Source organism: Chroicocephalus ridibundus, chromosome Z (assembly GCF_963924245.1).
Source record: "Chroicocephalus ridibundus chromosome Z, bChrRid1.1, whole genome shotgun sequence".
In the NCBI taxonomy this organism is placed as follows: domain Eukaryota; kingdom Metazoa; phylum Chordata; class Aves; order Charadriiformes; family Laridae; genus Chroicocephalus; species Chroicocephalus ridibundus.
In genome coordinates this window covers 33852072-33867935 of record NC_086316.1, presented here as the reverse complement: position 1 = coordinate 33867935, position 15864 = coordinate 33852072, and the positions used below count along the sequence as shown (strand labels likewise).

The 15864-nt window shown below is 44.6% G+C and overlaps 1 protein-coding gene across 6 annotated transcripts in view; it reads right to left on the bottom strand.

The window, feature by feature from the left end:
* Window positions 1-15864, bottom strand: part of TRABD2A (TraB domain containing 2A) — a 79890-nt gene that overhangs the window by 23200 nt on the left and 40826 nt on the right. For 5 of the 6 annotated variants that reach the window (XR_010069185.1, XM_063321162.1, XM_063321163.1 and 2 more), the window contains exons 3-4: window positions 2617-2763; window positions 246-420 (exon numbers count right to left, since the gene is read on the bottom strand). Coding sequence is in view for 5 of the 6 variants with exons in the window: in XM_063321162.1 (XP_063177232.1) it covers window positions 246-420; window positions 2617-2763 (322 nt within the window). In the remaining variant the exon portion in view is untranslated. The remainder of the gene's footprint in view (window positions 1-245; window positions 421-2616; window positions 2764-15864) is intronic. The other variant, XM_063321164.1, reaches the window with a different exon arrangement.

The following is a 15864-nucleotide window of genomic DNA, read 5'->3' as shown; positions in this document are numbered from 1 at the left end:
CATACAACAAATAAGTCTGTAACTAATCAAATAAATATTACAATCAATGCATACACTGCATACTGAAGAAAAACAGTCCCCTACACTGAAAAAGTGTAGGGTACAACTATCAAGGCAAAGCTGTGTTCTGTGTCCACCATGACGAAGGCACTGACCCTTCTTTAAACTGAGGCAAGCATTTGTAAAAAGCTTCTAATGGAAGTGGGAAGAATGAGTTCATGTTGAAGGGCATCTCAATCACATACCAGCTCCAAATGCAAAGAAGAAACTCTTGTCTGGGTACTCCTCCAGCAGGTCCTTCACCCTTCTGCCCATTCGCTGATTTCGCTTGTAGATGAGCTCCTGACGGAAGTATCTGTCTATCTCTTGGGCAGTCATACGTTCATGCGCTGGAAGTGTAGCATTAATGAAATTTGGGACCTAAGATAGAAAAGAAAATAAGTCTTCATGAAAGATGCATTTATTTCACCGGCAGCCATCATGCACACGCATTTTGCTCCACCATTGAATGTATCAATTGCCTTGTCCTCAAGGCACATCAAGGCATAGTAGGATATAACCCAAAGAAAGCTGAAAAATTACTCAGCAAACTTCTAATAATGCACAGTGCTTCATTTCTCTCAACGTATCATTTCATAAGCCAGCCAGCTGATTTTTTTTTGATGCAAAGTCAGTAAGTACTCTCAGTTTGCCACACTGTAGATCCCAAATCCTGATTGCTTGGCTGAAGAAAGTAAATATTTGCCCCTGGCTATCTTTAGCTACATACCTCTTCCTTAAATTGCCATAGGTATGACATAAATGTAATGATAATTGCACTCTTCTAAGAGAGTTTGACTTCTATCAGAGCCCTCAGGCTGTGAAAGAATAACTGTGCAATTTGAACTAGTTAACAAAAACATCCCCAAACTTTCCAAAAGAAAGAGGGCCAGATTTTGTCAGGAAAGAAAGTATTACCACCTTAAGTTCCCCTGTCCTCAAGGTATCTTTGAAAATACTGGCTTCCCCCCCTGGGGCCCTCAGGACAGCTGTGGCTGCACACTACCCTGACCTCTTGCTAGTAGAGAGAAATGTGGGTCTGGACTTGCAGCCATCCCAGCTTCTTTACAAGTAGCTTTGGGCACTGCGGTTATGGTGACTGCTAAGAAAAGGGCCTGCAAGTGGTGGTTTCTGGGGAGCAGAGCCACTAAGCCAGGTGCCTTCCCTTGCGAGGCTGCAGCAGCTGAACAGGCTCTGCAGCCACTCAGAGACTATTACCGACTGTTTCCAAAGGGTTCTTAGCGCACAGGGGGTCACCTATTGGGCAAGCATGGGGTAAAATACAATTTACAGAGAAGTTCTGCTTAAAAGCGTAAGTGTTGCAGACTATTACTACTCAGCTCTGCTGTAAGGGAGAGTGCCCTGCGGTGGAATCCCTCATCTAAGTAAAGGGCAGTTGCTGCCTCGAAGACATACATGTCTCGGCAAAAGCTGTTCTCTCCAAGGACCTCAAGGCAATGCCAGCTGCCTGCAGTCTGTAACACCTCATCAGAATGGTGATGCAGCATCCGTATGCTCTTACAGTGCTGGCCTCCTTTGAGAAGCCCTTTGAAATCTATGAAGGAAGCGTGCTGTGTTGCTAAGTAGCGTTAACGACCAGGTTGCCTGCACCTGACGGCTGAAGGGTGTGCAGGACAGGAAGGTAACAACATGCCTGCAAAGCTCGGTGCCACAGAAGCAAGGGTTAGTATGACAGTATTTCCAGCTTTGCAGCACTGCATCATTTATACCAAAAGGCCACAGGAAAATGGTTATTCAGCAGGGAAAGCCCAGGTACTAACACCCACTTGTTCAGCACTGTGAGGCTAGTTTTCACTGATGTGCACGAATTGCCAGGCAATACCTCATGGACAAAAATAGAGAGGCCTGATGTCTCAGTCTGAGGTTAGCTAACCTAACAGCCCAAACAGGCCAAATTGGTCCCTGCTGCGCATTTTCTTGTGGTTTAAAGATCAGAGCATTGCATTCCAGTGTGCTGCTTAGGAAACCACCTCCATAAACCAAGTCTGTGAGGCCTCAGAAGGTTTTCTTTTCCTTAACATTCAGTCTAAATCTCTCTTTTCTTTGTTTCACTCCATTCCTGTTCTTTGGGCCTTGCACGTAGTACACAATCATACTGATAGGGGACATTAAAAAGCTTGCAACTTGCCCAGCCTTCCACAAGCATCCAAGTCACGAGTACATTTCTGTTGCTATTTGCACAAAAGAGCCTGCTGCTGCTTAGAGCCCGTTGGCACTAAGTTTGCTCATACCTAAGCTGGCGTAATTCCACAGGATCCTTAAGAAAATAAAGGATTAACTCATAGAGCTTTGACGCTAAAGCAAACACGGCACTTGTCCAAAGGGGAAAGCCAGGGGCGCCTTCGCTGCTTGCGTGCAGCAAGACAGGGGTGAGGTCGTGCAGGCTCCTGGGACAGGAGATGCAGGAACGCGGACGCGCCAGGGAGCCAGCGACATGCCCTTGGCCCTCGCCTGCAAAGGGCCTGCCTGAGGAGAGACAAGCGTGAGCGAGACGGGTTAGCGCTACGGGGGCATGTGCGTAGTACGAGGGCTGCGCTTGAGAAGTGCGAGACTCACTTGAGAAGTGTCATGGCTGAAGACGATGGAGCTGAGGTCCCCACAGTTGTAATGCTTGATAAGGTCTTCTGTCGTATAGGGGATCTGGAAACTGCCTGCTCGGAGGCTCTCCTGCTGCAAGAGAGTCTGATTCAAAGCAAAGACCACCTGAGGGAGGGGGAGAGGGAGGAAAAGACAGAGTTCCTGGTGAGTTCTCGTCTTGGCCCTTGAGAACAGACATACAGCCGCCTGCCAAGGGCTCTCTGAAGCTGCTCCCGCTCCAAGCGCTCCAGTCCACACCTCGCCTCCTCCACGTCTGTAGATAGCACACCCCAGGTCCCAGAGGCATGCTCATGGGGAACTGACTCACCACACTTAACTCCAGGAGGTTTTGCCCACAACATGATTAATACAGAAGATACAAAGGAACAGACTGAAATGGGGGCAATCTTGCTCCCCTCGGTTTGCCTGACCACCCTGCAGGAGCCTGACAGGCTCCCATCCCCACAACTCCTCAGACACCGACCTAAACTAAGCATCACTTCTCCTTGTTTGCCCTTTCTTCCTCATCCGCAAGGAACATTAACACTGGCGTTTCCTGCTTTGTGTGTAATTCTCTCACACACCCCATTTATTTCAGGCAGGAATGGCTCTCTGGAGCAGGCCAGGGAAGGCTAGTGGCTGTGGGGGACATGGGTGGCCACCCTCCCCGCAGGCGAAGTCTGAGGGCAGCGGCCCCATAGCGGCCAGGCACTCTCCCCGGGCTGACTGCCTCCGCAGGCATGGGGGCTGCCACTGCCCGCACTCCCTTCTCCTCCTCCTTGGTGTTCACCTGGGAATGCAAACACTCCCATTCCCTTTGCCTCAAGCTGAACCAGTGTGGCTGCCACAGCTCCTACCCCCTGGGAGCCTCTCGCTTGACTGCAAAGGGTCAAGAACAGCAGAGGTCCCCTCCAGGTATTGCTGCTCCCCAAGCTCCAGCACAGCATGGCTCTCCCAGCATGGTGGCCTCAGGGACTGACCCAGAGAGAGCTGCCGCTCCACCTGCCTCCCTCCTGAGGCAGCTCACACCCCATGAGGATGACCACCACTTATAAAGCACAGGAGAGTGGTGGGAGTGACACTTGACAGGGGCCTCTGGAGCCAAACAGATGATGCAGCACCTCTGTACCTCTCCTTCACTGCTCTAGCCACTGCAGCAAGCAGCCACCGAGCCTTGGAACGGAAGGACTTGGGGCAGAAACTCCCCAGGCTGAGCATGAGATGCCAACAGACACACTGGTGGGGCATGGAGATGGCTATTTGCCCCACCAGCCAGCAGCTCTCCATCAGCATGTGGCAAGTAAAACACTGCCATCTCTCCTGAACACAGCGCTTACTCAAGCTAGTCTTGGTTTGCACACCAAGACTAGACAACTGTAATAAGCTTTCCTACTACTTACTGGCTTGGTTTTTTAATTTCAAAAGGAAGTAAGCTGAAAGACATTGCTGAGGTCTTGAAACACATCTCAAAAGTTACTCTGGGGAGGGTTATTTTCCAAGCTCTGGTGACTCTTTGCAGACTGATGAGGGCTCTGTGTAATTAACTCCTCCTGGATATTTGCCTCGCACACCATGAAGAGCACTCTGGAACTGGAGGTATTCGCCAACACCGTACAACTCACACATGAGTAAGAATACTCTTAATGTACTGAGATTATATGAACTAAATCTCAGGAATACAGGACACGGCAGATGTGGGAACAAACAGGTGTAATTTGCCCTTCCCTAGCACAACAATCCATCTTCTACAGAAAGGTGCAGATCCCACCAAACTTGAAATCACACTGTCCCCAATATAGATAGATCTGCCCGTCAGGATCCAAACCACTGTGTGTTTAACCAAATATGAAAGCACATAACTTAGCATTAGTTCTGGAAGGGTGTTCACAAACAGCAACATGTACTCCCAACTCAGGTTTTTAAAAAGGTCAAGAATTGACTTTGCTGGTACAAACATCGCGTCTTTAAAAGAATACCTGCAGGTAGACACTCAGGACAGTTACATCAAAGTAGCCAGTGGCCACCTTGCAAAGAACCTCTGAGAACCTCTGTTTAATTTGGAAGTAAATTAAACAAAACCAAATTGAAACCCCCTTATGTCTTAACAAAAGTTTGCATGCAGGCTGGGGTTTATTGCACTCCAAAGCCATTGTTTTCCATTTGTTTGGCTTCACTTCCCACACAGAAAAGCCCTAATGGATGTTAATGACCAGACGAGATTCACTGAGAGACAAGCCAAATCTATGCTGAAAATGCGGGGTTTCTACAGCCAGGACTGCTAGGTCATGCCAGGAAAATCTCATATGTACAATCAGTCCAGCCAAAAGCACTTCCATAGGAATGGCTTATTTTGTAAGCTATTTGACTACCATAGCAGCATCCACTTGGATAATTTACCGTAAAAGCAATATGGCCCTTTCTAGACTCTACAGCCTCTGAAATAATCACCAGACAGTCTCTGTCCATAGAGCAGGAATAAGATCTGTGACAGTCTCCGGAGCTGGTCAGGTAGCTCTGCCTCTATGTAGAGTAAGCATATCAAAGAAGCTTTGCAATCGTTACCGTTTGATCTTCATCCAAACACAAACCAGCGGAGGGTAACTGGCTTCTGTGTAGAAAACACTAGCCTGCTGTGTGAGATGTGAGAACAAAGCAAATCTTCCTCTCTCTGCCGTGCTCCTACAGCCTGTGCTCCTGCTGTCGCTTGCTCTGCATGCTACTCTCTGCTCCACACATATCCCTTCCCTCCTCCCTTGCAGTGTGCTTCAGGTGAAATGGATTCAGTCTCTTCTCAAAACAGACCTGGCCTGGACTGTAGTAGCCAGGTTGAGCCACACAGGCATCCTCCTTCCTCGTGCCCACCCACTGGCCATAAGAAACTAGCACACAGTAAACAGCAAACAGTTAAGTAAATCTGTCTCAAGAGCACAGTTTAAAACCATAATGACTACCTGCAGTTATGGACAATTACCACACATGTTTACAAAGGAATAGAGGCACTCACCCTTCTTCCCCTCCTGTCTCTAATCTTACTGCTGGCATGGCACAAAGCTGTCCTGGAGAAGCAGCTTTGGCAGCTCTCTGGTCTTTCCCAAGACTACATCTTTCTGGTGTGGTGGTGGGAGAGTTGATACTGGACATGTGAAGAAATCTCAGGATGGCAGCAGTTGAAGGGCCAGCCTGCCCAGCTGGGGAAGCACAAAAGACCTTTCACAATGAGTTGGCTCATGTTTCACCTCAAAGATAGAACAAAGCGTCCAAGCCCACCGCACAAGACTCTACAACCCATCCCAACCATTACTGCCTGTGGACGGAGCATCCAGGAGGCTGCCATGGACCCCATTGCCCCGTCAGTGGGTTTGTGTGGCACTGCGTGGGCTGTTGTATTTTGGCATGGAGCTCTACAGAGGGCTGTTCCCTGCCAGGTCAGACTTCCTTCCCCATAAGCAACGTCTTTCCTCATTTAGATCTAGATCTGCATCCTATCACTGTACATAGCACCTGAGAGAGAAGTCACACAGGAACCACCTGAAGCCCACCCAGAAAGGGGATGTTCACCTTGGCGTTGTGAGGGACAGAGGTGGTCTCAGGTCCTTTGATGACTGCAGCAGCAGTTCAAGTCCTTCTGCACCATTCTCAATCACAGCCCAAGCGCTCTGAGCACGAAAAGTCAAGATACAACAAACAGGCAGAAATCAAAATAGCATCAATGTCCTTGACAATCAGCCCTCCCTAATGAGTTATGGTAACTCATGTCATCAGGCTTTTAACAGCTGGAGGGCAGGAGATGCTATTGCCAAAAATACTCTTCCCATCAGCTGGCCTGAACAGAATGCAGAACATCTGCTGGAGGAGGATCACAGCACACCTACTGAACAGCTACACAGGATTACAATTTGGTTTTAGTATGCATGTAGAGCTTCTTAAAGGAATGTGATAGCTTCTCTCCATTTCTTCATCACTCTTACCTTCTTGGGGGAATTGCAACTCCCCGTCAGAAAGAGACGGAGTGTGTGGGTAAAAAGAGAGGAGCTGTTTGCAGTACCAGGTGTTGCTTAAAGCTGTGCCCTGGTGAGAAGGTTATCTTCAGTAAATAGTAATGCATAAACACTGTCAGGACCTCAAGGGAAGGAAGATTCCTGAACCTACTGTTCTTAAAGAATTTAATTTACTGAGGCGGGGCTTGCTCAGAGGTTGATCACTCTTATCTGTCATTATTTCTCAAAGAAAACATTAGATTAGGTGCAAAGTGATACTTGAGGAAGACCACCGCCATCAACCTCTGCAGATTGGATCCCAGCCTTGTTTACCAGATGTGAAAAGTTGAAGAAAGTCAAGAGAGCATAAGCAGGGACCAGATCAGCAGACCTGCAACTGCTATATTTGCTTGGCTGCAGTCCTTTAATTTCTAATAAATCCAAGGAGTTAAGGAGGCAACAGAAAAGAAGTAAACATTGAAGAGAAATTTTCAATTTTGCTTAGAAATCAAACCCAAGAATTTCTGCTGACATGAGTTCCTCCAACAGGTCGTACAGAAAGTATGCATCTGTCTTCCAGGTATCTCTTGCATTGCACTGTTTTACTAATTCCACAATCTTTCCTGTGTTGGAATCCACAGAAATCACTCCACATTCATTCTCCTGGCAAAACTTTCTTCCTTGTTTCACACCTCCCCCCTGGCAGCAACTCTACCCTACTCTGCTCCATTAAATGTATTCATACTATCATCAAAGCATCTCCTGAAAAGATGTATTCGGAGAACAAAAGTAACAAGTTTATTAGAAAGGGATTTTCTTCGTCCCACCTCCCATTTCCACTGTGATCTCTCTGTCTTCCCCCGACCCTCTCCCTTTTTGTACTGTGGAAAAAATCGATTAAACTCTCTGGTATACATATTGCTGCAAGCCTCATTCTCCTCCTGGAGATTTCTTCAGCTGTCAGGAGACACTTGTCCCCTTTGCTAGCATTGTTGGAGTGGCCTGCTAGGCTAAGGGGGTGGGGAAAGGGGGGTTAGAGCCCGGCAGATGCCTTTTTTGTCAAAGACAAAAGACCCCCTGCCATCCTCTCCACTTTTCAGCACTTTCATCCACATTGGATCAAAGTGCTATTCTGCATATGAAAGGAACCTGGCATTATGCGCCTCAAATTAGCCTATCGCCATCCCGCTAGCCTCCAAGTCTTCCCAACAAAAGCGCTCACATCTGTTCCATCATTTGCCTCATCTTCTGTGTTTTTTTCTCTCCGCTCTCAGTTTTTGAGGGCCATTCAGCCCCTTGAATTATAGTCTGGGGGAGCATCTTCCTTGCTCTGGGATCGCTCATCCGGACAATTTGCTTTTAATTGTCTTAAGGAATCATGGGCTGCTTTTGGGTCCTTCCCAGTGACTAACAGCATCCATTATGACTTCCATTCACCCTCTTCAGCCAATTCTTTCCCTCTTCCTCCTCCTTCTCAAAGCGTGTTTCTCTCCTAGCTCTTCACCTGGAGGAGACCACTCTTCTCTGGGCCAGCAAACAGTACTGCCCCAAATCAAAGCGAGTCTCAAATCAAAGGCATCGTGACTACGAACGTCAATAATCCTCTTTTGTCGTGGTAATGGTCCAGGAGGCCAAGTGCTGAGAAGCAAGCGGGATTCCTTGCTCCAATGTGATGCAGCTCCTTAGATGTCTGGTGCCCGCGCCTCAGCTGCCTTCAAGGAAGGAAGTTGGCACTGGCATTATCAGAGCCTGGAAACCTGAACCCACCTGCCATGAGCAGCCCTGCAAACACCAGCCTGCATGCACAGGCAGAGGTCTGATTTTGGCAGGGGATGAGAACACCAATAGGAGATTAAACCCACCATTTGCAGCTTTCAGAGGAACCTAAGTCACTTTCAGGGCTGTTGCACCAGATGACATGTTCCCTGTGGCCACTGCAACAAGATTTTTTAAAGGAGAGAGAAAAAGAAAGCAACTTTCCAAACTTGGAGCACTTCCATGAGAAAAACTGGATTCAGGTGACTAGAAGAGACAGGTTATCTGAGGGACTTACCCAGAGGATAAGAGATGAACAGTACAACAAATCACTGAAGCAAAAGGAAATGAAACTATTCTAGGTTACCTACGAGCTGCAAGTTTCCCATGGGCTTGGTTTTATTTATGGCTTTTGCTCTCAAAAGCCAGCATGGCAAGCAGAGGGAGCACCTCTTCTCTAGCACAATAATCCAAGGCACTTAGATCACAGTCTGTTTGCGTCAAATCACACACACAGATGCCGACAGAAGTAATGACAGTGAAGAATTCGATCTTTGTCTACTGACAACAAACTCACACTGGCATATCTGATGCCAGATTCCTGCAGTGTATGTTTCCAGAACCAAACAAAAAGACACTCTGAATTTTTGGTTGTTATCTGAGATTTATATGGGAATAAAAAGGCCAAGCCTTCTCCAACATAGGAACTATAAAAACAAGGGACTTCCAATAATTTATCAGGCATTTTTGAAGCAATGAATGAATTTATCATCTTCCTCCTGATGCTGGAAGATGGTAGATAATGCTGAATCAGAGGAACACTGCTTACGGCACTGCTGGAAGAAGTGCAGCACATTCACTTGTAACAGACTGCATTAATACATAGCATTTTGTCTATGTAATTTAGACGGATTTACAGGCTTTTATGTTTCAACTGACAGCAGGAGAAATAAACACTCCACTATGTGCTGAATGTGGAATAAGACCAGCAGTGGAATAGACTGTTCCCATTTCACAGGTCAGCGTGCAGTTCACAGCTGGACACCTTCACGACCTTGCTGGGACTTGCTCCCATCTTTATATAAGGCTAATAGTGTGGCTATGAACCTGCTGCTGCACCTCGTCCCTGAGAGCACTTCACCTAAGCGCTCACTGGGGTTTCTCCTTGTGCTGCAGGAATGCCTCAAGCTTTCATGAAGTTCATCCTTGTGCAGCAAATCATCCCTCTGTGCTGGAAATGAGTGGCTGATGCATGTTTGCATGTTACTAGAGAAAGATTAAACTTATTTTTTTAATTCCATCTTCCAATTTTGTAAACATTAGCACAGTTTTTTAAAACCTTCACAAATCAAACCTTCACCAGATGCATTTTTATCTCACCAAACAGAACTAGGGACTAGCCCTTTGCATAATTTTCAGATTTCTACAGTCCTGAAATGAAGTTCAAAGCAAAAAAACCCTAGACTTTCAACACGTTACGCTTAGAACTCCTGCCCGTCCACTGCTCGGTATTTCCTCAGTTAGCAATGTCCAGCTTGTTTTGGATTAGCATTGCCCCTTAGCTCCTAAACTCTGTGCAAGGTCAGACTTGGCAACAATTAACCAAATGAAAAAGAATTACTGGCAATCCAGATTTCTCTCAGGGTATGCCCACTTCCCAACTTACAAGACTGTCTAACCAGTATGCTAGTAGTAGAAGTTTCTTTCTTTTGAATAATGATTTATTTTACAAGACACTTAACACAGCCTTCTCAAAACTATATTAAAAGAATAACAGAGTTGCAAAGTGAAAATTCTGAAACTAGGGTTCTTTGGGCTGAGACTGGCTATGCTTTTAAAATTCAACACCTGCAATTAATGTTTTGTTTGTTTGTGTGGTTTTTTTTTTCCAAAAAAACCCACCAACTACTACTAAAATAGGAGTTGCTTTAGTCCACCCCCTCTTCCTTCTTTTTCACTGCATCCTCTTAAATTTAGTGGAAACAAAACTAAAATACTGAGGTTAACAAAGCAAACTTATTGGGTTTTTTAAACTTTTAAACAACTTTACAGGAAAATTCCCTTAGAAAGGCAACAATTTTGCTTCCTGAATAGTAGAAATGATGTAAAAAAATGTAGAAATAATGAAGACATCACAGTGTCTGCCACTGTAAGGAGTAAGCTAGTAACACAGCCAAAGCCCAAGCATCTCCACAGCTTCAAGGACAACTTTTAGCAATACTTTTTATCTTCCTAAACTGCAATCACTGAAACTAAATAAACTTGGTATTGATGACCTGGCGTTTAGCCTCCAGTTTTCTTTCACTTAATCACAGATGCTCTTTGGAGTGCTGCTAGATGAAAAAGAAAGTCATACATGTCCCCTCTTGCCTGCATTGATTATTGTTTCATTTGTCGTCTCTACCACAGGCCATGTATAGCTTAGGACTAAACTTGACAGCAGTTTGGAAGATTGCTAGAAGAAGCATGTCTAAGAAATGCAGGATATTGAAGTTTGAAACAACTCTCAACAGTTCTTGTGCACTTCTTTTGGTGGAATGGAGTAATTCTGAAAATAAACTTTTCATTGGCTTGAGTACTTCCCCTCTTTCTGTAAAATTGATGTACATTAATTGCATAATTCATGTAAGCATGAAAAAATCAAGACTATAAAGTTAGTAAATAATCTAGCCTTGCAATGTGATGAACAAGCTCAGACAGTTATCGTATATCTTCTGGTAACCACGCAACGAGATACTTTGGATTTTCTTGAAGTTCTGCCAGCTGGGAAAGCATGTTCCATATAAAACACTCAGCACTGATAAAACATTTTTCCACTCAACGGAACAATTAAGGCAGGACCCTGGCTGCTGTTCCAAACAGAACAACAACTTTGAACTAGTGTTTATGTCAAAAGCAACTCAGAGCATCTTTAAGAGACACTTCTGGCTTCCAAATGGCACACAGAAGAGCAAGATGACCTTTTCAAGATACAAGGGTGAAAGGAAGAGTTTATACTAGTGGTAGACTTGCCAAGAAAAACCTCAAACAAGAACTGCTGAAATGGTCCCAAGCTGGTTTCAGTCAGATCAGAGGCTGAAGTTGCAAAAATTTTCCAAGAGGAACAGCTGACAAAATTTTCATATAGTGAAACACAGGCCTAAAGCTGTGATTTTCTTAGTAACCATGAGCTTAGCCATGTAGAAAAATTAGCGTATCCCAAGGCAGGGTGGGCATTTACAAGTCACCAGCTGTGCTGTGTGAACTCCTGAGAGGAGGTTCTTGGAATAAGCCAGCTGGCTCCACTGTCAGACAGCACCTCCCCTCACCTACATGGCTGTCCACATTAGGACATGACCAGTGGTCCCACTTTAGCCAACACACCAAACTGCCTTTGTGGAAAAATCTAAAATACTCTGATTTTCAGACCCCTGAAAACCCGCTTGCTAGCAATGCAATCAGGAAACTGCTGGGTGTTTGGCACTCCAAAAGATAGGCTGTTTATTATTAAAAACTATCTGTTTTTTTTGTTTTGTTTTTCTCTTTCAGTTTTGTTCTTGAAAGAGATTGCTGCATGCCAACAAGGACACCTTAGGAAGTTTAAGTGACTGTCTTACGTTCAACTGATTTGCAAGAAATCTCACAGATCAGGTAAGCTATTGCTCTCAAAGTACGGACCTGTGGACTTCTGTCCCAGTTTCAATGCATTCAAAGTCACAAGAAAGGATTCTTATTTCCCCTGCTAACCCCAAAACTGTATCTGCTGTACAACAGGCCTTTATTATTTTCCAAACACTGAAAAAAAAAAGATGCTGCATCACAAAAAAGTAACTACAGTACATCCAAATATAAAATTAGAACAATGACAGTTCAGATTGAATCACAGTAGCATTACCAACACTGACACTTGGAATGGATCGGAAAAAAAAGTGCCACAGAAAAATTATGTGAAAATTTTGTCAGGCAAGAAATCCATGGTGTGTTTCTGAACTCATACCATTCAGACCAACTGAACAGAGATTTCTTAATCACCTCAGTGAACAGGATCGACAGCAGTCCCAACAATGAGCTAACTCGATCTTCTTTTGACGCCTAGATAGTCAAATCATGTTGTCAAAGGCCAGGGCAGGTCACCTTCCCCACAGCAGTTCCCACAGACGGTCACACACACTTACTGTCAGGGTAAGTGTCCTGGATAAACATTTGCTCAAGGACCCCTGAGAAAAGCGGAGGTATCTGCCAAGAGCTCATCATTTTCACAAAAATCACCAGGATTACAGAAGTCTGACTGTTAAGATTAAAGTGGCCTAAGATAAGCAGGAAGGCTCTTGGCTGTGATGAAATGTGATGGTAAAACAAGAACAAAGCATGGCAAGATTTCTCTCATGGGCATGTTATACTTTGGCCTTGGAAGAGAACACCTGGGTAGTTTTCTTGTGCTAGGGAGGACAATGATTTTCCAGAAGTTATGTGGAAAAGCTGCAATGCAACTGGTAGCAACTGAACCAGCAACTTCATGCGTGGAAAAATGCAAGAATATATTGGTTTAAGGTCTGTAAATTTCAGTACTAAAGCAAAAAGGTCTGGTGCACTCAGAATTGTGCAAAAGATTTTAAAGGCATAATGGGATGTGAATCATCATTCTCCAAATCCAGTTTTGGAAATAACTGACAAGCAACATTGCACAACAGCAGTTGCTTGGTGAGTATCTGCTAAAACTGTGACAGAAACAAAACAATAAGCAGGTAATCAGGGCAACAAAATTCAAGTGGCTGAACTGTTCATACTCCTTAAGCTAGGTAAATTCTGACAAGCTGTACTTTTAGACTAACAGGATCTTTCCCAGGAACTCCCAAGTGATTTAATTCCATTTTTTGGACAACAAACCCTCAAGAAGGCCTGTACAGCACAGACAGGAGGCTTGCACTCCAAGAAGTCTAGTCTGAAAATTTAAGTACATATGAGAACACACCGTATACAAAGTCTTGCGTTAAGCTTCATTATTACTATCCACCCCAAATACCTGCAGAAGGATGCCTCCCTCCTGCATCTTACGCATTTACACGTTGTTAGTAATGTGCATTTTCTCTATGTCAGGCCACATCTGTTGGAACTCCTTATGATCGTAGCTCTTCAGTTAAAATCTGAGATGCAGATCCATAAACCATGTGTCTATACAATGTTGTGACACTGGATTAAGGATAAAAGAATTCAGAGATTACCTCACTCTGGATTGTGACAGAGACTAGATAACAAAAAGAAGCTATCCATCCCTTCAAATACACTATATATCCCTGCCATAAAGCTCCTGTAGGGTTTTTAAAAATATTCATACAATACATTAAAGGATTAAAATGCTGCCCCCAAACTCATGTACAAGGAAAATAAAGTTGGTATTGAGAAACTTTTGTCAAAATCCAACAGACAGAAGAAACAATCTTATATTCATGGACTCCTACAAATTCCTCATTTTATCATCTTGGGAAAAATGCTGCCCTGTTTGTGCTTCTGATCAGTCTTCATCTTTAACCTTTCTAACTAGAAACAATTCTGTAGACAAAATTGCTTCCTTAGAACCGCCTCTGGTATTTGCTACCCTGTAATGTGTGATCCCCAAATATGGAAGCAACACTCTTCTATCACAGGCATTAAGAGTGAGGGGACCCCACTCAATGGCAGCTCAACCCAGCCCTTCCCAAAGACTACACACACCAGTATGCCACAATACACAGTGCATTCTTATGTTGGTGCGTTTTTCCACCACACCCTATCAGGGTTCTCTTTCCAACTGGGTTCTTATTCACCCTTCAAAGAAGCCCTAGTTCTAAGCCTCCCCTTCCTGTCTAGTAGCTACTCTTTTCCTAGGGCCATTAGCTTGCTTTTTCACTTGAGCTCATCTTTGGGGTTTTTTGCCTCCTTACAGATGAGCAGGACGAGGAACTCACTGAAGACAGAGAAATATCAACATTACCTCTTCCCTAATTTTTCCAGACACGGCAATATTGCAGCTTGGAAGAAAAGCTCTCGAGAGCCCTGCTGGTGAAGGAATCTTCGTAGACATTGCCCTAAGAACACTCATCCAAAAAACACTCATCAGCTAACACCAGACATGAGTTGCTCTCAATGATGCTAGTTTTCCAGGCTCTGCGCTGTTCATAATTAAAGACAAACCTACCAGGACAACAGAGACTTCTTGTTCAGAACATGTCATACTTATTATGTTGTTAAACACACTTGGTGCTGAAAAGTAAATGCACATCAAACAAACATTTCATATTACATGAAAGAACATCTGTTTGTGACAGATAAAACAAGGCATGAAATCACCATCCCTCAGAACAGCATTTCAAACTCTTATATAAATACAAAAAGGCTGAAATGGGGTCAAACCTCCAGAAAATGCTGAGCAATTTGGAACTCATGCAAAATGGAAATTTAAGCTTCCCAAGAGGGTTCAGAAGGCCCTGGAAGTTTTGCACATCAACTCCACCACAACCTCTGTGAACACAGTGGAGCTAGGGGTACCACGTGAATAAACTACTGTGGGTACACATGTGAATTCCAGGCATAGAGGACATTAAAGCCTGTTGTCATGTCCATGTACACTACTGTCCAAAAAAGTCAGTCCTAACCAGTTAGCGTCTTCCAGCTGAGCAGTGGTGCAAATTAAGTGTAACCCTCTTGCTAGCATCCAACTTCATCGTTTCTACTCTCTTCTTGCACTCAGAAATAGTATTTCACACTATAGGAGCACATTGAGCTGGTTCTGATATATCGGCTGAAGGCCCTCTTCCTACTCCATAAACCTAAACTCTATATAAACTCCCTTCCTCTACCATTCCACCCTCTTCCAGACTTAGTCTTCCCCTTCTTCTTGTTTGTGTGTGACCTGCTGGCATTCAGCTTGATTGTGTGACTATCCATATAAGACCCAGAGTCAGCGAAGGTGCCCTTGGTGGCCTGAAGACCTGACAAGCTCAGCCAGAACTCACTCAATTCAACAGTCCTAGTTTTTTGCTGCTCCGAAGGTGGTAGAAGAAGGGTAGGGCTTATTCCTGATGGTCACATACTCAGTGCTCGACTTCATATGCCAACTGCCATCACATTTGCTTTTTATAATCAGGCTGTCCATACTTCCCAGACTCAACAGCAATAAGTGCCAATGTTTCAGTATCAAACTTGAGTTGCAATGGTGATGTATCAGATTCTTCTAATATGACAGTATTGTTGCTCTGCCAGGTGACAAGAAGCATTAAGGAAGGAAGTGCTTCCACACCCATCCTTAAACGGTTAGAGTGAGATCCAAGGGAGACAACTCACTCCCTCGGTATGTCCTCTGGTCAGCATCAAAGCTTAGTACCAAACCCAGAACGCTAATGCTTTGCAGCCACTAATGCAACCCCCTTGGAAAATCCCTTCCAGGAGACCTTCCAGATGAAGTGGACAGCACTGCTATCTGACAAGTGTCCTGCTTGTCTAATGTGCCCACCAGGAAAGTGTGAGTTTACAAACATAA